The sequence below is a fragment of the Ovis aries genome, chromosome 14, assembly GCF_016772045.2.
Source record: "Ovis aries strain OAR_USU_Benz2616 breed Rambouillet chromosome 14, ARS-UI_Ramb_v3.0, whole genome shotgun sequence".
In the NCBI taxonomy this organism is placed as follows: Eukaryota; Metazoa; Chordata; class Mammalia; order Artiodactyla; family Bovidae; genus Ovis; species Ovis aries.
The window spans coordinates 38737475-38757688 of record NC_056067.1 but is presented as its reverse complement, the minus strand read 5'-3'; the positions used below and the strand labels follow the sequence as shown (position 1 = coordinate 38757688).

Here is a 20214-nt window from a genome sequence, read left to right as displayed (position 1 = left end):
GCTCAGAACAATCTTTGACACATAATGAGTACTCAACCATTTTTGAAACATCCCAGGTAGAACTTCCAGTGTGGGGCTCTGTGAGGAAGCCATTGGGTTCAAGTATTCTCTTTAAAATGTCCAGTACTTTGTCCAGGCTTATTAAAATTTTTCAAAACACGTATTTCAGCCAGCCTGGTAGGAATTAACCCTAGTTTGGTGGGGGGGGGGGGGGGATCAGTTAACACTCTTTAAGCAGTCTTGAACCTACAGAGGTCAGGGAGGAGTCCAAGTTTCCTTGTTATGATATTGGAAGAGGTCCACATTCCTGGCATAGTTATTTTTCTGGCTACAACTTAACTAGGGCACTTCCTTCTGGACCTCAGGATCTATAATTATCTAAACTGTACACAACCTTTGGTGCAGGCTAAGGAAAGTTTTGTGCTTATTGTGTACCATCATAGGCGGCTTTTTAGAAATGACCTCAGCTCTTGTCTCCTCCATGGTTTGGCAGCCATACAGACTGCCATAGTAGTCATTTTGCTCTGGTCTTGACCACTACTGACTTGAGCTCTCAGTATCACCTTCACTCTGGATTTTCCTCAGTGGGTTTTATTATCCTACCTTGGCTCTGGGGACTACATAAAAAGATGGGCTGTTACCTCTTCTTTCAAATATTGAGTTCCCTGGCACTATGTACCTTAAATATCACAGCTGTTTCTATGACTGTATCCCTAAATGCAAATGACTGCTGTCTAGGGTAGAATTTAAGTTTGGCAGGCTGAATTCTGCTGGGCCAACTAGTTGGTACCTAGTCTAAATACTACATCCTCTTTAGCAAGTGCCAGTCATGAAGAAAGGTGTCTGCTTCTGAGTTTGGAAAAGGTATGCTCAATATTGCTCAGTCATGTCTGACTCTTTGCAACCCCAGGGCCTATACAGTTCATGGAATTCTCCAGGCCAGAATACTGGAGTGGGTAGCCTTTCCTTCTCTAGGGGATTTTCCAAACCCAGGGATCGAACCCAGGTTTCCCACATTGCAGGTGGATTCTTTACCAGCTGAGCCACAAAAGAAGTCCAAGAATACTGGAGTGGGTAGCCAATCCCTTCTCCAGCAGATCTTCCCAACCCCAGGAATAGAACTGGCGTCTCCTGCATTGCAGGCGGATTCTTTACCAACCAAACTATCAGGGAAGCCCCAGTCATGGGAAAGGTGTCTCCTTCTGAGTTTGGAAAAGGAAAGCTGGGTTGAAATAGCTCTTGGGACCACAGGTGAGCCTCATTAGGGTCGTCGGCATGGACCCTCACAAAGCCGGCATCGGTTCTTTCTCAATGTTGCCATTAACTTGTGAAGGGCCAGATAAGTGATCTCTGCTTGGAGAGCCTAAGTGGAGGAGCACCCTCCCTTGGAAAAAGACAATCACTGGAAGTTCCAGCCTGAAAACTTCCATCCAGGTCTTAGATCACTTCATTTGCTAGAATGAAATCAAGAGAAGAGCAGGAAAGGGCAGTAAAGATAAAATTAATTTATTTGCCCTCGTAACTCCGCGGGCCACACTGGGACCCCACAGTCCCATACGCAGACCTTGCAGCAGTGGGCTGGAGAGTTGAAGTGTCTGGAGTGCCTGCTCCCTCGTCCACAGCTGCCTGGAGCCAGGTCCCACCTGACCCCATCATCCTGCTCCCACATGCAAGGGGTATGCAGGTCCACCTGCAACAAACCCGGGCCTGCCTCCGCTGCAAGGACAGGATCTGAGGGTGACTGAGTGAGGATCCCTGTGGGCTCAGGTGGGTGGTGAACGGGAAGGCAGGCAGGAGGGTGTGGCTTCAGTGCAGAGAGCTGCTGTTCTGCTCTTCAAAGGCCATCTTGCCCAGGAGTTGGCTGTCCAACTCCACCCCACTCACAGGTAGCTGGAAGAAGTTCATTTCGGCTGCTAAGGCTGCCATGGCAGAAGGGTCCTGGCCAAACTGAGCTCGCAACATCATGTCCATTTTCTCCAGCCTCCTCTTGAGCCGCTTGGCCTCCCGCTCCCGGATGAGCCGAGCCTGCCGCTTCTCAGGGGTCTCGTTGGCTCGCTTCAGCCTCATGGCCTCCCGATCTCGTTGCAGCCGGCGTGCCCGCTGCTCGTCTGTCTCTTGCATGCGCTGCAGGCGCTTGGCTTCTCGGTCCCTCATGCGCCTCACCTCCCGCTCCTCAGGGGTCTCATTGTCCCGCCGGCTCTTCTTGGCTGTGCGCTCTCGTTCCAGTCGCTGCAGCCGGACTTCCAAAGGCTCATTCTGCCGACGCAAGGCCCATTTGCGGACACTGGGGGTCTGGGCTTCCAGCAGCTTCCGGTAGGCAGCACAGTTGTTGCACACAAGCAGAATTCCAGCAGGGTACACTGGAGGAGTAAAGGCAATGTCCTTCCCCTCGGCACTGGAGGGGCCCTCACTGTGGGCTGGCGGTAGGGATTCCATATTAAGGACTTCAGGGAGTTTCTCACTGGAAAGCAAAAATTTTGTACAGTTAATGCCATGGTCTAACAAGGCCCTGATTTATTCTGTCCTGCCAGGCCAGTCAGTCCAAGTTCACCACTAGGGGTCAGTTTGAGTACTTGGGAGACCTCCTCTACCTTTCCACTCTTGCCCTTCTTTGGGCCAGGGTGTCTACCAAGTCTTGAAGCCCACCTGGAGTTAGGGACTGAGCCAACTGCCACAGCAAGCCACCAGAAATCAGAGGAGGCGCCCTTATGATGTGCAGTCCTGTTCAAGCCAAACTGATGGTGTCTGTAGGAGCTGTGCAGGGCAGTCCTCCTTGAGGTGGGAGCTGCCGTAGGGGAGATCCGGTCCATTGGCTTCACCTCCCCCTGCCCAACCCTGCCTTGCACACTAACTAGCAAACGGTGCGGACAGTGCACACAGCCCCAGGCTTCCTGGACACAGTGGAGACTGTCCTCCTGTGAGGGTCCTCATGGCCTCTCTAACTTCTTTCTCCATGCTTTATCATGAAGGTTCTTGGACTTCCCACGTCTCTTTCCAGATGAAGATATTCTGATCGAGGAAAGACATGAGAATTCATTTCCCTTTGGGGGTGTTTTAACGGAATGGACATATTTACTAGCCTCCTTCCTTGTATTTCCAGAGTCAAGAGTCAGTTGCCTTTGCAATGCCAAAGGAGAAGCCACACCCAGTAATCTGCTCCCAGCACAGAGGTTTAGGCGCCCGGCTAACCTGTTAAACGTGGCATGGCTAGTGAAACGGGCTCCACACACAGCACAGTTCGACCGCTGGTCCTCTGAGTGGATTAAGAGGTGGCGACCCAGTGACCCTGGGGAGCTGAGGGCCCGGCCACAGACAGGACACATGTAGCTCTTGGCGCTCACCACGGCTGCAGTGTGCTGGAAAAGAGAGCCTCATCTGTCAACTCACACCAGCTCCAGGACAAGTTCTACCCATTGAGGAACTACTTTCTGGGAAACAGCCCTCTTTCCTTAGTCTTAGAACAAGAACTCTTCTCCCTATTTAGCATCCAGAAAAGGAACAGGCTTATGTTAAAGGGCCTTCAGAAGGGTGAGGCCATCCACACCACTGCTCAGATTTCACTGATTTGAGTTCTGACTATGTTCTAGGATGTGGGGCTGGCTTGGGGAAAAATGAGATGCCACATTCCTCTTCAGAGCCGGAGAAGAATTTTAGCTCAGGATACTTTCTCATGGTCTGTTTGCCCCATGCTGTGTAGGCACAAGTGCACGTTACCATCCTGAGCCACCAGGGAAGCCCAACAAGTGCACTGGAAAGGAGCACTGAAGGCCAAGTCTAGAAGCTGGCTGGGAAGACTGGTACCCAGAAGGTATTTAAATGCACAGCCTTTCCTTCCATCTTTTAATATCAGTCTTCCAAAGAAACGCTTCCCCTCACGACCCAGTGGTCTTTATGGTAAAGCCCAGGCTGCCACGCGTGCTGATGCCTGTTCACTACAAATCATAAGACACATGTGTTCTGCGACTGGACGGTCATCTTGTTCTGATGCATTGGTTTACACTAACTTTCTCCAGTATTTCAGAAACATCTGTTAATTCATTTTTTTTTTAAACAAAGCCCATTTCTCTCTCACTATATAAAATATACATTAATTACTTTAGGAAAAAAATGATACTTAATTTTCACAATGTCTGCCTGGGAACCCAGAACATATTCACTCAATGTATCCCACTTATTCTCTAAAAGTGGAATCTGGGTGGAAGCAAAAACAACCCAAGGTTCTTTCTGGGGTTGGAGGCAAAGGCTAAACAAGTCATTGGTGCCTGTTTTCCGGAGCGTGTGGCTCCCCAGTCCATACCTGGTACACGTGAGCAATCAGCTGCTCCCGACTCCCACAGTCGAGCTGGCAGAGGGGACATTGGCAGAGTCCAAGTAATGGGTCAGAATGCAAATTCTCCGTGACCTGCAACACAACAAGTAGGCAATTCACTAAGATGGTTTACCAGTCTCTTCCCTGCCCCTGCTTCTTCTAAAAGGGTATGCTGTTAAAAGTAACACAACCTTTTATCATACATTATTCTCAGGTTCCCATCGTGGGTCAAAGCAGAGTGACGGGGGAAAGGGAATTAAATTTGTTCCCATCTTCATTTTCTCCAAGGCTTCCTGCCATGAAGACATAGAATTACTCCAGAGAGCTTATCTAATTTTTCCCCGCTAAGGTAAACTCTGTAGGGAGAAGACTAGCTTTCCCTCCTGCCATGCCTCTTGCAGGAATCCTCAAGAGACAATTTAGTGAAAGGATGGCACCTCATTTAACACTGTGACTGAAATTTGCAAGCGTATTCAAGAGCACATCTCAGGAAGTCAGCTAATAGTTTTACAAAGATGGACATTCTGCCAGAAAGAAGTGGGGAGCTTTGGGAGTAGGAGCTGTGTGTGGGTAAAGTGATATGTGGGCGGGTGGAAAAGGAAGGCTGGGTGTGATGAGAACTATGTGCCTGAGGGTAGGGTACCTGGTGCTGTAAAAGAAGAGAGGCTGCGTCTGAAAACCTGGGAGACCCTCAGAGGCAAGAGTTGCTTCAGGTGGAGGAGAGGCATCTGGACAGAGCAGAAGGGGAAGGGTGCCCAGAAGCCATTTGTCACTTGCCTCATGCTCTGCCACTTTCTTTCCACCAACAGGCTGTTCTGCATTTTCTAACTCTTTTTCCACTTTGACCACTCCTCCATCTTCCTCTGACGTATGGGAAGAGACTTCATCTTGTGTGGTCTCTTCTTCATCTCCCTCACTGTCACCTGGAACACACAAACTGGTCACTTGTTCTGATTTTTGCATGAGTACATCTTGTGTTGCTTTCCACCCAAGAGTTTGCAGCTAAAATGGAAAACACCCCCAGATCTTCCATAATATAGTTGGTATCAGAGCTTTTTTTGAGTACCAATCATGTTAAGTGGAAGCCAGCTCTAACTGTTCCTTATATTGTCATATATACACAAAAGAGAAAATTGGAGGTAAAACTGCATTGGAAAATGGTTATTAAGCCTTGTATATTATCATAAAAGCGATACCTTCTTACACACGGTTCCCAAATATCTCACACTTCAAATCACACCTCCCATGCACCTCACACCATGCTTATTCCAACAACACACCACTTCCAACTTACCAACACTTAGCACTGATTTTATTACTTACTTTTGTCCCTAACCTCACTGCACAGTTTCTCCATGGTGTCATACTCTATTCTATTCTGAGACCCACTCGTCTTTTCTCTCCCAACAAACCCCAAGGAGCACCTGTAGAAACACCAAGTTTTTCTTTCTTCTTATCAATAAAGGAGGTAGTAGGAAATTAGGTAAAAATGTCACTTTCTAGGGGAAAAGCTGCTCAGGACAGTGCAAGAGTTAGTACAGCAACCAACCTCTGGCATTCTGCAGTGGTGTTTGACTCACGGTGTCCTCACCCTGCTAGGAACTCAGCAGTCTAGGCTAAATAAGTCCATTATTCCTGGTGGTTCCTTGGATTATCTGATGGATAACTGAATGCTTAACTGGAGGGAACAAGATATTCTTTACTTCGGGATGAAACATCATTTCTCATGACTAAAGTAAGAATTGAGTTTGTTTTAGTTTAGGTGTAGGATGCGGCTGTGCAGAGGTCTGCCTGTGGCTGGGGGATCTGCAAGGTTTGTGTGAGCTGATTTTTTTTTCTCTATTATAAAATAGGAAAAGAAATGATTTTTTTTTTAAAAAACATAGTAATGTAAGGAGTTCTTTCTGAAAGGGAAAAAAAAGTGCTAGTACATTGAAGATCCCGAGAGGAAGCCAAACCTGGGGAAGCTGTCAGACTCTAGTCCCGTCCCACACCACCTGGATCTTGGACTCTTGGGCCTGAATGTCAGTGAGAGGAATACAGGATGGAGCTTCACCAGGCTTTCTGCACTGGCAGTGGGACTCAGCTTTCTTAGCTAATGATGCTTATCTTCTACTATCCCTTAAGTAATTTCTAAATCTACCAGTAACTGGGCAAAACTGGTCACATTCCCTTTCTTCCAAAGAAAATCTACCCATGTCACCTGCTGGTAGTTACCTGTGTCTCTGTTAGAGACTCCACTTGGTTAGTGGCCTGGATGTGAGCCCTGGAAAGATCTGTGGTGCACGTGCACTACTCCTCAGTCCAAAGGTTTAGTTTGAATCCACTTCAGTAAATAAGGATTGGCACCGATTAAATGACACAATGTTTTCTCATCAGCTTATTTAGTATACTTGTAGTCTAAGACAATACTGTATCAAACACTTTTTGTAATTTCTCAAAAATTCAAATATATCTACTAGAAAGGTTAAAAAAAAAAGTCTGCCATGTAAAGGGGTGATACAACTTTTCCAGAATGGAAACCTACCAGACTTCTATAGATTTGGCATTCCCACCTACTACTAAAACTGGTGGCTCCCACAGATTTTCTAGAAATATTTGGGTTTATTTTTTTATACCTGAGCAATGACTTGCTAAATTACTTTTTATTGCTAACATGTTAGTTTAAATAGAAAACGTAGTGCATAGAAGAGTGCAGAACTCTCTCCCTCTTCTTTCCTTTCCAACCCCAAATGTGGAGAAAAATCAGAAATGTCAATCTGAATTGATACTAATAACAACCAATATCAGAAGGATCAAATTAGTAAAGTGAGCGTATCATCCTAGAAAATAACACATCTCAAAGTGTATTTGTTCAAGCAAGTCATGGAACAGATGATCCCTGAGGCTCAACCAGTTACCAGCCACCGTCTTTTCAATCTCTTAATCAAAGGGATCTACTCAGGACGTGGGGTGGGAAGACTTCCACATCAGCATTTTATATGCTATGTAATCTCACTAATAAGCAAATCCTCTTATAGAGCATTAAAACTGGGTCCTCAAGCAAAACTTTCACGAATACCATGCTTATATTTATTAATTATGAATAAATAGATTCTAAGGGACAGGGATTTTCTTTTTTTTCTTATTTGACCTAGCCCAGGGGCTCCTTGCATACTAAACATCCCTATGCCCCTATCAGAGTTATCACAAACCTATCTATGTATGGCACTATGCCAAGTACTGCAGTCCTTGAATTAAAAAAAAATAAAAAACATAATGTCAAACCTGTTCTCTCCCTGAACAAGCATATGACCATACACCTTAGAACACCTGTGGGAACACTGAGGATCCACAAATCTCCTTCATGTCTTCCTCCCAACCCCCATGCACAATCCCCAGAGCACACACACTCTGATAATTCTTCTCCCATTGCCCTGAGTCATTACCAGAAGGTGTAGAACTCACTGCTACTGGAGTCCTGATCTCTTAGTTGTTGGATAGCTTGTCGCTGACTGCCAAGGTCTCCAGGAAAATCAGTTTTCATCATCGCCTGGCGGGCTTGCTCTTCTAGCCCAGCAAATACTTGATCCCCTGGTGGTCACAAGGAAAAATAGTCAGGCCACCAGCTGGGCGGTACATCCCCAGGCAAGCTGGTTGGAAAGGCAGACCATTCAAAGGTAGGAGACAGGCAGGTACCCTGTGGTGGGGTCATTCATCTCCAAGTCAGCTGGTGGCCTCCAGTGGTTTTTGGGCACAGCTACTCTGCCTGGGCAAGAAGCCAGATGCTCTAGAAAGCAGCATTTGCTTCTCTTAAATCCTCCTACTCTTGACTCCTTTTAGAGGTAATAAATTGCTATTATAATGTTCCATCAGGAATGGAGAGACAGAGACAAGAGGAGGCAAAGCGATGGGATGAAGATAGGGCGACAAATCTGGGCATAATTTCGAATCATAGTGTATTAGCGACATGGCCCTGACTGCCAACTTCTGACTATATAAACAAGTGCTTCAAAAGATCCATCTAAAAACAATATCTCTGACCCCATCTTTCATCCATTCTCCTTACAAGACATACTATGGAAGTTTTCCCTTGACTCTCTCACATCTATAAAAATTAGTCACAAGCAAATAAAAAATTGGTTCAATGATTGATTAAAAGGAAAATGGACAATATGTGAACTCACTTCTGCTGAGGAACAAACTTCCTGAAACATGCCAACCAGTTCACAACAGGATAATATTTCATTTAGTCTCCTCGGTTTAGTGTGGTCTTTTTTTTTTCCTCTTTGTATAGAGTATCCAAAAGCCCTGGAACCATCCTTGATTGTGCATTTACCCCAAGGAACTCTGCCTGGTGTCTGTGTGGTTATTGAAGAGTTAACATTTAAGTGCTCTTTGATTTCCAAGAGGCCAGGCATAAGGAAAAAAAGAATTAGGTTTCTCAAGGTTTCCATTATCTCAGTCAGAGTGGAAACTACAATCCCTATTCTCCAGCCACCAAGGAAGAATAATAAAAGCCCTAGTGAAACGTCTGACAATAGGCCAGGTGCTTTCTTAATGAAGAGAGAAGGGAAATTAAACAGGCTCAGATTCCAAGGCTGATACAATGATTTAGGAGAAACGACCTGGTCAAATGACTTGAACAACTAGTCTTCGGGCAGTGAAGAAACTGATGTGAAGTATGACTTCTCAAGAGGCTCAGTGGTAAAGAACCCACCTGCCAATGCAGGAAGCCACAGGAGACACAGGTTCAATCCCTGGGTCAGGTAGATCCCCTGGAGGAGGAAATGGCAACCCACTCCAGTATTCTTGCTTGGATAATTCCATAAACAGAGGAGCCTGGTGGACTATACTTCATGGGGTCGCAAAGACTTGGACATGACTGAGCGACTGAGAACACACACGGGCTTTATGTGATTCACTTAGGTATTTGTTCAGCAAATATTCAGTGAACATGTCCTATATGTTAAGTGCTGAATGCTAATAATAGTGATTATTTGGCACTTCCTAGTTCCAGGCTGTGTTAAGTGCTTTATTGTTGCTTTGTTGATGTTCAGTCGCTAAGTCGTGTTTGGCTCTTTGCGATCCCATGAACTGAAGCACGCCAGGGTTCCTTGTCCTTCATCATCTCCCAGAGTTTGTTCAAACTCATGTCCATTGAGTCAGTGACGCCATCCAACTATCTCATCCTCTTTTGCCCCCTTCTCCTCCTTTATAGTTGCTACTTCACCTTAATTCTCTGCAAGACTCTTTGTTGTGGGAATTACTATCCATATTTTACTTGGGAGAAAAACTAAGATCTATGGTGGAAATAAAGATTCAAACTCCAGTCTATCCAACCTTTAATAACCATATTTTTCAACTCCTTTCTAGCACAGTTGTAAACAGAAGTTTAAGCGGTTCATTAGAGTGATGTTACCAAAAACAAATGCTTGTCTCCGTGTGATAAGAATAGCTCTGATCACTGTACTGTCAGTGTCACTTTCCTTCCAGGAGACACTGATATACACAGTGCAAATATCAAAGTAATATCCTCAAGGCCAGTAACGACGGAAGGAACCATCATGTTCCTGGCTCTGACGCCATGTGATGAGTTACCTGGCTTAGAGTGATATTATGCTGCTCTGAATGACACCGTGAGTGGGAACAGAGATGCTGAAAGTCTAAGTGCACTTCTAGATACACAGCCCTCAAGTAAAGAAAAATTAGCCGCTTCACGTCAACTTTCATAATATTCAGGATGACACACTGGGTATAAATTATAGCAATGGAGAGCAAAAAATGAATTCTTTGTTACAGTGCCTTCTCTTTCCTCTCTGCAGGAGTAAAATATTGAATTTCTCCTTGTTGGTTCCTCTGTAACCACAAGACCAAGGTCAACTGGAACAGTTAATGAACTCTGGGTAAATGCATGTTTTTGGACCTGGTGGCCGTGGCAGGTATGACACTAAGGAATAAGTTATGTACTAGCATATAATTATCAAGGTCAGACCATCCGCATCAAAGACATCACTAAAAAAGCCTATCTAGAAACCAGCTAGGTTTTTAACACACCAAGAATCTACGCTTTCCCCTCCTTTCTTAATGGAGAATCACCACTGGATTAGAAGGACATCTAAAAGGATATGTACTTTTTAAGATCAGCTAGTAATTCAGTCTAGTCTCCATTAACCTGGGCTAAAATTTTACTTCTCTTGATGTTATCTAAATATTTAGGCCTTCACAGAACAGAGAAGAGTCTGTATAATACAGCCATCCTATCCAGGACTTTTCAGAGCAGTCTCACCTTGGATAGTTGGGCTATATTAATTCTGTTATTCTTTCCTTTGGCAGTTTGGAAAGAAAAGCTATGGTCCCATATTTTATTCCACTCCTGACTTGGGAAAAAGGCTAAGGTAAACTTTACTCCTCAGGGATATTCCTATTTTAAATATCAACATAAAGCAAACTATATAAAAACTATAAAAAAGGATTATTTCATAAGAAGGTAGTGATACTTGCTAAAAGTATGTCATATTAACTCAGGTATAATATGATCTATACAGATACTAGTTACACAATTGCCTGCTTTTACAGTGTAGAATTATTATTTCCTTCTGTCTTAAGACTATTGGAGTAGGTTAAAAAAAATCCTCTGGTTTTTAGATATCAATGTAAAGTAACCATCTTATTTAATTAACATGGGTATTTATTTGTCTATTGATAGTTGAGAAAAAGTCATCTAAGCTCAACAGTAAAAAGCAAGGTGCTACCTCTCATTTTTATGGTATGAAATCTAGATACTGTTGGTCTGATTTGGCTAAGGTTTTTTAGACCAGATAAGAATAAAGTCACACAAGCAAGTCTGTAGAACAGATGAGAAGCCTGAGATGAAGATTTTTACAATTCTCTTTCTTGAGTCTTTGGTGCAGTTAAATAAATGCAATGTCTGGTGGAATGAAATTAAGTAAAGCAGTTGAGACATTTTCTAGGAGAGATGTCAAATTCAAAATAAAATAAGTTAGTGTTAGGAATGAGGTGCTTAGGATTCTTTTTCTAGCTTACAGTCTCTGTAACTGAGGTGCTACCACATGATGGGAACAGAACCATTATCTTACAAGGATGCTGACAATGAATAAAGACAAAACAAACTGCACATTTTAGAAGATGAGGGACTTTAAAGCCTTTTTTCCTACTTCTATGTAAAAGTTACAAAACTTTAATTGAAGTTGGAAGTTTTCAGTCTCATATATAATTTGAAAACAAAAGTCTCTTAAGAAAAAGTTTTCCTTTACTTAAGTGGTTTGCTTGGTACAAACACATCAAATGAAAGTGTGCAAAGGACTGTATTTGAAACCACTCTAGAAACAGTTTACAGAAGTTTGTACTCAGAAGGGGGTGAGATAAGGAAGGAGGGAGGGAAGAGATCTAACCGAGATCTCAAGCTATCAGCAGTTCCTCTGTAACTAACAATAATTCTGGACTTCTATTCCAAAAGCTCTGCATCAAGTCTATTAACCAACTGGGCAAAACATAAAGAGTGCCTAGATGTTTCTGGGAGAAGGAGAGATCATGACGATAATTTAGATCCAGATACAGTCCTGAGGAAAACCAAGTATATGCCAGAGCACCCTGTGCGTTGGCTTCTAAAGTAGATCTGACAGATGCTGCCGTGCTACAGCAGTGCGATTCTTAATGTATTCTTTCAGGCGGGCTTTGAGCTTCATGCCACACAATGCTTTTCTTCCCAGAAAGCAGATCTGATGGAGCTCAGCCATTACTCTGCTCAAATGCCGATTGGCTTTGACATTTAAGCAAAGCTTCTGCAGACCTTCCCACCTCCCAGAACTTGAATCCATTCCATTTACTTTAAATAGAGGAGAGGCATTAAATTCAATATATTTCATTGGTTCTATTTCACCACAAGGGGATAGAAGGCTCACGTGGTCAGAAGACTGAAATTATTAATTTCCACTTGTCATTATTATCATGGGAAATGAGAAAATGACCTTTCAAAAAAGGGAGGATCAGCTTTAGTCCCCAAATAGTAAATAAGCAGAAGGTCGCCAGAGACTAGCAAATCTCAGGGTCTTTCTTCTTTCTTAGCCCATCGTGTGAGATACGTTCACAATTTCCTGCCCAAAGGTCCCCTCCCTGAAGGTCTGCTTTTTAGCTGCACCTGAACCTTGCTGTTCATCACCCTCTTAATGGTCACCAGTGCAGTCTGCAAAGTCCCACCCGCCCCACTACTGTACTACGATATTCACTAGCTCAACTCTAGAAAACTGCATTTCTGCAGCTGCGGATACGGTATTCCCTTCTTCTCTATGGCCTGTGTTCCAACTCCAATAGCAGCTCACCCTGGCTTTGAGTGACTACCATGGGAAGAGATGTGGCTATGGATTTATGCTATGTGGGTGTAGGAATCTGCCACACAAGCATTTACTGGCTCCCCTGGACTAATCACAGTCATATATCATCTCTGTGAGCTACATTCCTCCAAGTCTCTTTGGACAGGTGGCTTTAATAGGTAAATCCAAACTCCAGTGACTGCCTTATTTGTGAACTCATCACTCTACTAAGAGTTCCTTTCCTACCCTGCCTTCTGGAAACATCTGTGTCTTTATCAATATTCATCTTCAAACCAGAGCAGAGAAGACAATCCTTCTGAACTTCTGTGTTCAATTACCTATGCTACAGATAATTCATCTTAGCTCTCTTGACAATCCTCACATTTAGGGCCACTAAATTTCACTGTTTTGGCAGCAATTTCTAAATTGTTCCTGAACCACTCACTTTTATATTAAGCAGCCTTCCAGATCCACTTACTATAGAAAACACTCTGAGAAGCATCCAACCTGCTCTGTTTTATACAACTCTTCTGGGACTTGAATAGAAGAATTAATTGTATATGAATGTTTGCCACCCTAAACTCATTTAATCTATAACATACTGAAGTCCTCTTAATTTCTCTGTACCTATGGTTTTCTCTCCCACTCTTGAAATTACCCAATAAAATAAAATAAGGTACACACTGTTTAGCATACAGTATCTTTTCAATAAATTTTAGTCCTTTTAACTCCTTGACTAACCTACCTCTCAAATGTAGGATTTCTTTCCTTAAAAAAAAAAAAATCTTTCAAATGTTCTAATGCTGAATTCCCTTCAAATGTTGCTGTGCTTTAGTCAGTCCTCCATAACAACAGGGGGCTATTTGTCTCTTTTTTATGTTTGAATGAAGATATTTATCTGCTCAGAACAAGGGAAATTGGTTACAGGTCTCAAATCTGCGTAAATATGTTAATGCTAATTTAATAAGGCCCTTTTGAACACCTACTCTGAGGAGTGCTGCTTCCCTGATGGCTCAGTGGTTAAAAAAAAAAAAAAATCCACCTGCCAAGCAGGAGATGGGTTCAATCCCTAAGTCAGGAAGTTACCCTGGAGGAGGAAATGGCAACCCACTCCAGTATTCTTGCCTGGGAAATCCCATGGACAGAGGAGCCTGGCGGGCTACAGCCCACGGGGTCACAAAATAGTTGGATATGACTTGGTAAGTAAACAACAACAAATCTGAGCAGTGCTAAAAGTTGAAAGGGAGAGCAGGAATTATATATGGGACATAGTGTCTGCCCTCCAGAAGTTTACAATTCAATTACTGAACTAAAACAAACATAGGAACCTGCTGACAAATAATGCAAGGCAGTAAAGCATGGCCGTTTCCTGTTACCAGTCTCTCCTTCATGTGATCCACTCCGCACACTGCTTTGTGGTCTAAATGTCACTCCACTCTCCCTGTTTAAAAACCTTACAGTATCTCCTTACAGTCACAATGAAGTATGAACTTGGCCTGGCCTTCAGGCCTCTGCAATGTAGAGTTAAACATCTCCAACCTCATAGTCTGTGGTTTCTGAACGAATGAAACTTTTGCTTCATACAAAGTCTCCTTGTTCCCTGAACATATCATGTGCATTCCCTTTGTATCTTCGCTCATGCAGTTTCCCCTACCTGATTTTACCTCTCCTTTCCTCTGTTTTAAAAAAACCTACCTTCTACCTTCTAAAGCCCAGTTCAAAGTCATGTTGTGGGGCCTCTTCTATCAAGCATTCCCTCGCTACTTCAGTCCATGGAGTTCTCTCCCTCCTCTTAACTTCTGTAGTACACACAGTGCACAGCATCCTTATTTGACACTTAGCATAGATTATCTTGCTATATGCTCATCTACCTCTCTATATATCTGTGGCTACACTTTAGTCTTACGTATCATTTTATTGTTTTATAGCCTTGGTATCTAGCACAAGGCTTTGCACAGAGTAGGAACCCTATAAATATCTGTTAATGTGAATACTAAGGATGAATCAAGAACACCTATTCCTAAGACAGGTTTCCAAGACTTCCCCTAGCACAGACACACTTTAAATCCATCACATTTGACACCTTTGACTCTTTTTTGCTTCAAGAATGAGTGTGAGCCAACCACCTAAATTCAGATTACTCTTCCATTCCAACCCTCAGCATTCCCAGGTTTCAGAAGAAAAGAGCCCCATACTCACAGTGAACTTTATTTGGATTTGTCTGTTTCCGACGGGACATGTTTCCCTGATCCAAGAGCTCTGGCTTTTCCCAGTTTCACGACTGGATGTTACCACCTCCTTGCAAGGTGCTGACCTACAATAAAAAGGATAATGTTAGCATGTGTCATTCAGCCTGGAAATTATACACAATTAAAAGATAAAAGACTTTTTAAAATAGTTTTTGAGCATATAAAACTCACCATTTATAAATTACTGTACTACTTAAAGAGAGAAATGAATAAATCTCTAGCATAACATTAAGGTCCCAAGAAGTTTGAGAGGGGAGTCTAAAGGATTTAGAGGATTCCACTCTAAATCCACCTGTGGAATCCAGAATACTGTTAAGTAATCATGTTCAAGGTCATGGGGTAGAAAAGAAAGTGAAAAACTCAGGCAACCAGCATTAGACACACTGTGGGCTCACCCCACAAATTGTAAAAGGAAGCAAAGGAAGCTCAAGAGGGTGGCAGCTCACATGTCACATGCCCTCTGGAAGTCAAATCCTGCAATCTGCACCAATGGGAGCCTCCAGATGTTTTTTTCAAGAGGTTATGTCTCCTGGAGAGGACAAAGGCACCACATTCCTGTGAAACAGGAACTATCTCAAAACTCTTGGGCACCTGTCAATGAAAACACGGGGAGTAGAGCCTCTATCTAGTGATGTAGGCACAGTGCCAGGCACTGTGGATGACAGGGCACTAAAGCAAATCAGACTTCCAATGCTGAAGATGGGCTTTCACCAGAAGAGCTGGGCGCCATCCACATTGTTGAGTACTAATTCAATACCCCAATGTGAAGTTATCAACCTGGCCCTGCTCACATGCTCCCAGGTGGTGGTCAAAGTTAATAACTGTAGTGCCTCTTCTCAATCCAGCCTCTGTGTAGCAAAGAGTGGGAAGAACAAAGAGAAAAAGTCCCCAAATGAGACCTGTTGCAGAGACATGCACCTGCTTCCCTGAAATAGGAGGAAACAGATACTTACGCCTACAGTTCCTGGTTAGTTATAAGAAAGGCTTTCCCAGCATTAAGTGTTGTTAGAGAGTCTGAAATGGATTAGTAGAGGAAGCTGTGAATTTTCTTTGAAAGACAGAGTGAATAAACAGACATAGATTGAAAAGAGAGATATTCTCTTTCCTACCAAAGATAAGAATGTGGACCTGATCACCCTCAAACTTTTCTTTCAGTTCCTGCCTTCTCAAATTGTACTCACACTGAATAAGCAAATATAAAATTGTAGTTTACTGCCTTAAGAGGCATTATGAGAGGTTTACTTACTACTATCTATACTTTGCACTCAAGTTAGTGAAGACTTGCCTCCTGTTATGCCAACTAACTCCTCTATGTAGCTAGAAAGGACCTCAGACCTGTAATCAGATCCTGCCTCCCCTTACCAAAAGAAGAAAGAAACCGCAAATGGCAAAGACAGGCCTCCACAGGAAGTGGCAAAGGAAGCAGCTTTCAGGCAGTCTTCTATCATATCTGCATATCAAACACAGTTCTTTTTCAGACCTTTAATTAAAAAAAAAAACAACACTCCAAATGTATACAGTAAAAATCAATTTTAAGGTAGAATGCTGAGTGCTAATGTTAATGAAATGTGTTCTCTAAGTTTTGTTTGTGTAGATGATTTCTTTTTAATCAAGTAGTTATGTCATAAACTGAAGCGGTGAATGAATATTACACTTTGGGTCTTTTTCTGTAAGTCTGTGGAATCACAAAACAGAAAGTTGAGTGAAATGCAGGTTGCCTATCATTTTTTCCCCCAAATTTGCAGAGCTATAGCTCTCTACTGTATAAGGAAGAAACGAAATCTTAACTAATATTTACATTTTCTTCCCATCAAGATCTGAAATTGAAACTATGAGATAAAGGCAATAAAGTTCCTTCAAAAGAAGGCCAAATAATTTGAGACAGGCTCTATTCAGATCATCTTGGTGAGGCAACAATACTAAATACTAAACAATACTAAAGCTACAAGTCGGAAACAGAGATCAGTATTTGCATATTTAAATCGCCAGTGTCCACTGCATCTCACAATCCTCCTAGTGGTCAAATGAGGAACCAGCCAGATGGTACCCAATGGGATTGACTTCACACCTGAGGGATTGAAGGGAGAACAGAAGCAAATATTCTTACCTCCCTCAAAAAAAAAAAGAAAAGAAAAGAAAAGAAAGCCTGTGGGGTTTTGGACTCTTGAAAATAAATGTCATTTACTTAATTAACAATTAAAAAACCTAGCACTGGAGGTACATTCTTGACTGCACAACAAGATTTCAGAGATTAGCCAATTGTTTTACAGCAGTAAAAGCTAATGAATTCCATAGACACAGTGCCCTAAAGTTCACTAACTCAGTTTTACTTTCAACACTCAGTTCCCAAGTCGTAATCCGAAACCCATACAAAAATGTACATGGCTAGCCTGAACATCACCATCTGGAAGAAAAAGAGGATGGGAAGATTCAGGTTTACAAGGGATCCTATTTTAAAAGGGAGGCAGCTTTGTCCATCTTTAGCACAAGGTTAAGAATCCTTGGGAGGGAGGCCAATAACTCCTCTTAACACTGTCCCTGATCTCTCACAGGTGTTAGGCTGCAGGTTCCAGGGCATGCCACAGACTTCAGCAAGGAAAAAATGGGTGAAATCCAAGCTTTAAGAAAAGAGGGTTCACTCCCACCTCCAGATCTGGTGCAGTTCCCACGGAGCAAAGTAAACTCGCTTGAATCCCAGTGGTTTGTACCTGCCAGAAAGGAGAGGACAAGAAAGCTGGTCACGTAGCCGCCTCCCGGTTCACCCTGTTCCCGCTTCTGTTTGGTCCGGAGATTGTGTATACTCAGCCGAGACGGTCCCTCTGGCTTCCTGAAGCAGGAGCACAGGTAGATTCCCGGGAATTATCAGCCAAGAGCCAGAGGTCTTCCGAGGCGGCTCAGACAATCGCTCAGACAATACGGTCTTCTCAGAAATCTAAATTTAGAAGCCTTTCTGGAGACGGCGGCTCCGGACTGATACCCGGGTCGGCACCCTCACGCCCATCCTCTCCCTCCCCCAGCTCCAGCCCAGCCTGTCAGACGCCGGGGCCGTCCCGGCGGTGCCCGGCTGAGACCGACCTAGGCCCACGCGGGGAGGGCGGCGGCGCGGACACCCCTCCCGCGCCCGAGATCGCCAGAGGGACGGGAAAGAGGGACGGCCGCGGTGGGGAGTCAGCCGGGTCCAGCCGCGTCGCGGGAGCCGGGGGCAGGGGGAGGGTCAGAGCCAGGACGGCCCCCGCCCCCCAGGCCAGAGTGAGCCCCTGGCCCCTTCCCCAGACGCAGACTGACAAAAGGACCGACAGCCGGCGACCAAGGGAGGGGGCGAGGAGCCCCTGCATCCTCAGCCTGGTGCCGGATGGAAAGAGTCGGGGGTCTTTTTACCCGGCGCCTCGGCGCTCCGCGGCGCTCCGGGTCCCTGGGCCCCGCCTCCGGACAGACAGACCGCCGGACAATGGGCCCCGAGCCGTAGCTCGGGCCCGCCGGGCCGGGGCTCTCCGCGACTGGGCCCCGGCGGGCAGAGGGCAGCTCCGGGTCGTGCCGGTGGTGGGGAGCCGAGGGGCGGCGCTGCAGACGGACAAAGCCAACAGCAGACAGACAGACTGAGGGGGAAAAGATGGCGACGCGGGTGGCGGGAGCGCGCTGCTCGCGCACCCGCAGCGAGTGGAGCGCGTGCACGAGTCTCTCCTCTTCACCCCCCCGCCTCCCCCCTTCTTCAGCTTGGTCCCCCTCCCCGCTCCCCAGGCGCGCGCCCGGAGGCATGGGCGGGGCTTATAGGGAGGGGGTCCGGGGAGGCGGAATCTAAGAGAGCATCCAATCACAGACATTCGAGAGGGGCCTCGTCTGCATCCTCGCCCCGCGGAGACCACCCAGCTTCGCACTCTCCAAGGTCTTTCTCTGGTCCTGTCAGCTCCTCAGCTCCCCTTATCGTCTCCTGAACCCTTTAACTTCACCCTGACTGTCAGCTCTGATCCTGGTTTCCTACCCCACCTTCGAGTTCAGCCACAAAACCCACATCCCCCAACCACAGTTCCACCACAGGCTCCCCCTCTCCTTAGTCCAACCTTAGCCTCCCCGTTTCCCCAAACCCAAACACTCTTCCCTTCATTTCCCTACATCTCACGGTTTCTTCGGGCCCCTAAGGCGTTAAATGTGACCGAGACCTAGGGGTCACGGACCACCGTGGGAGGGGCTAGGTTCAGCTGTCAGAAACTCGGAGGAGAAAAATCTTTAATTCCTTTTAGACATGTAAGTCTCGAACATGATTCTCAACTAATAACAGTAGCTGTACACCGGCGGCATAGGATTAATTCAGAGAAGGGTAACTTGTAGCATTGTTGCCACTTAAGAGACATTTGGGTCAGTTCTTAATAAAACACTTCTTTCCCCTCTCATCTTTCCCTTCTATTTCCTCACCACTTCCCTTCCTTACCTCTCATTCTGTCATCCCTCTCATTGTAGAATGTGTATCTGCCTTTGATAAGGCTCACTTGGAGAAGTAGGGCATGCGGTGGAAAGAAGGTGAAATCTGATATTAGAAGATCCAGTTTTGAGTGTGCTGCTTACAAGCCTGCTTACTTGGGGCAAGTCACTTCTCTATTTTGAACCCCTGCTTCCTAAAATGTGAAATGGATAATAGTGTAATAATTCCTAGTCTCTACTGTCGTAGGGTTGGTGTACCGATTAAGTAAAATGAATATATGGAAGCGTTATGCATGTATCCCGTATGATCACTGACCTTACAAAGAGGAGGCTAAAGAGAATGCTGACCTTTGCTTATAAAGCAACAAGTCCTGGTATTTACATAAAGCACTCTTGCAAAATGGCTTTTCCAGAAATCTCTCAAGAGATGATATCATTGTCTCCATCTTGTGTTTAATGTGAGAGGATCTTGTTCCTTCACAATTCTTTGGTAAATGGCTTATTCATTCATTGTGGCTGGGATTTGAGGTAGAAATTATTATTCTTGAACTTCAGTTAAATTTCATTTTAAAATAAAAAATTAAAATTTCCTTTAAAATTTTAATTTCTGGGTAGGTAACCAGAAAATGGAATATTGTCATCCAGCCAGAAGGTTTCTAGACAGTGTAAGAATGTAAGCTGGAATGAACACTGGCTTTTGTACTTAACAGTAATTCTTCATGAGTTTAGACTGAGGGATACAAATACGGCTCTATTATGTCACTTTAAAATTGACGTAGTTGACATTTTCATCATGAAAATAGCTAGCAGGTAAAGCATTAGGAAAGAGCCTCCAGGGAAATTTCTTGGCTTCATCATATACTAATGTGTAATACTGGGTGGTTGGTTTCATCTACTTGAACTGCAAGTAAAATAGAGTCATAATGAT

The 20214-nt window shown here is 44.4% G+C and overlaps 1 protein-coding gene and 1 long non-coding RNA gene across 15 annotated transcripts; one reads left to right on the top strand and one right to left on the bottom strand.

Annotated features, from left to right (window-relative positions):
* Window positions 1-1490: 1490 nt before the first annotated feature.
* On the bottom strand, window positions 1491-18512 carry ZNF821 (zinc finger protein 821). Of its 14 annotated transcripts, none has more exons than XM_060398466.1 (10): window positions 18249-18512; window positions 17516-17578; window positions 16233-16350; window positions 15317-15461; window positions 14821-14935; window positions 7757-7882; window positions 5087-5232; window positions 4298-4402; window positions 3190-3356; window positions 1491-2461 (listed from the first exon to the last, which is right to left on the bottom strand). In XM_060398466.1, exons 5-10 carry the CDS (start codon window positions 14858-14860, stop codon window positions 1807-1809), a joined length of 1239 nt encoding a protein of 412 aa, XP_060254449.1. In that variant the 5' UTR covers window positions 14861-14935; window positions 15317-15461; window positions 16233-16350; window positions 17516-17578; window positions 18249-18512; the 3' UTR covers window positions 1491-1806. The 14 variants fall into 14 exon arrangements, with proteins under 14 accessions (XP_060254449.1, XP_042087826.1, XP_060254447.1 ...); XM_042231892.1 differs by having other exon boundaries at window positions 15317-15399; XM_060398464.1 differs by having other exon boundaries at window positions 15317-16938.
* Window positions 2391-14936, top strand: LOC132657747 (uncharacterized). Its single transcript, XR_009596314.1, has 2 exons — window positions 2391-3808; window positions 10114-14936. It is a non-coding gene; the product is annotated as an uncharacterized LOC132657747 (long non-coding RNA).
* Window positions 18513-20214: the final 1702 nt, after the last annotated feature.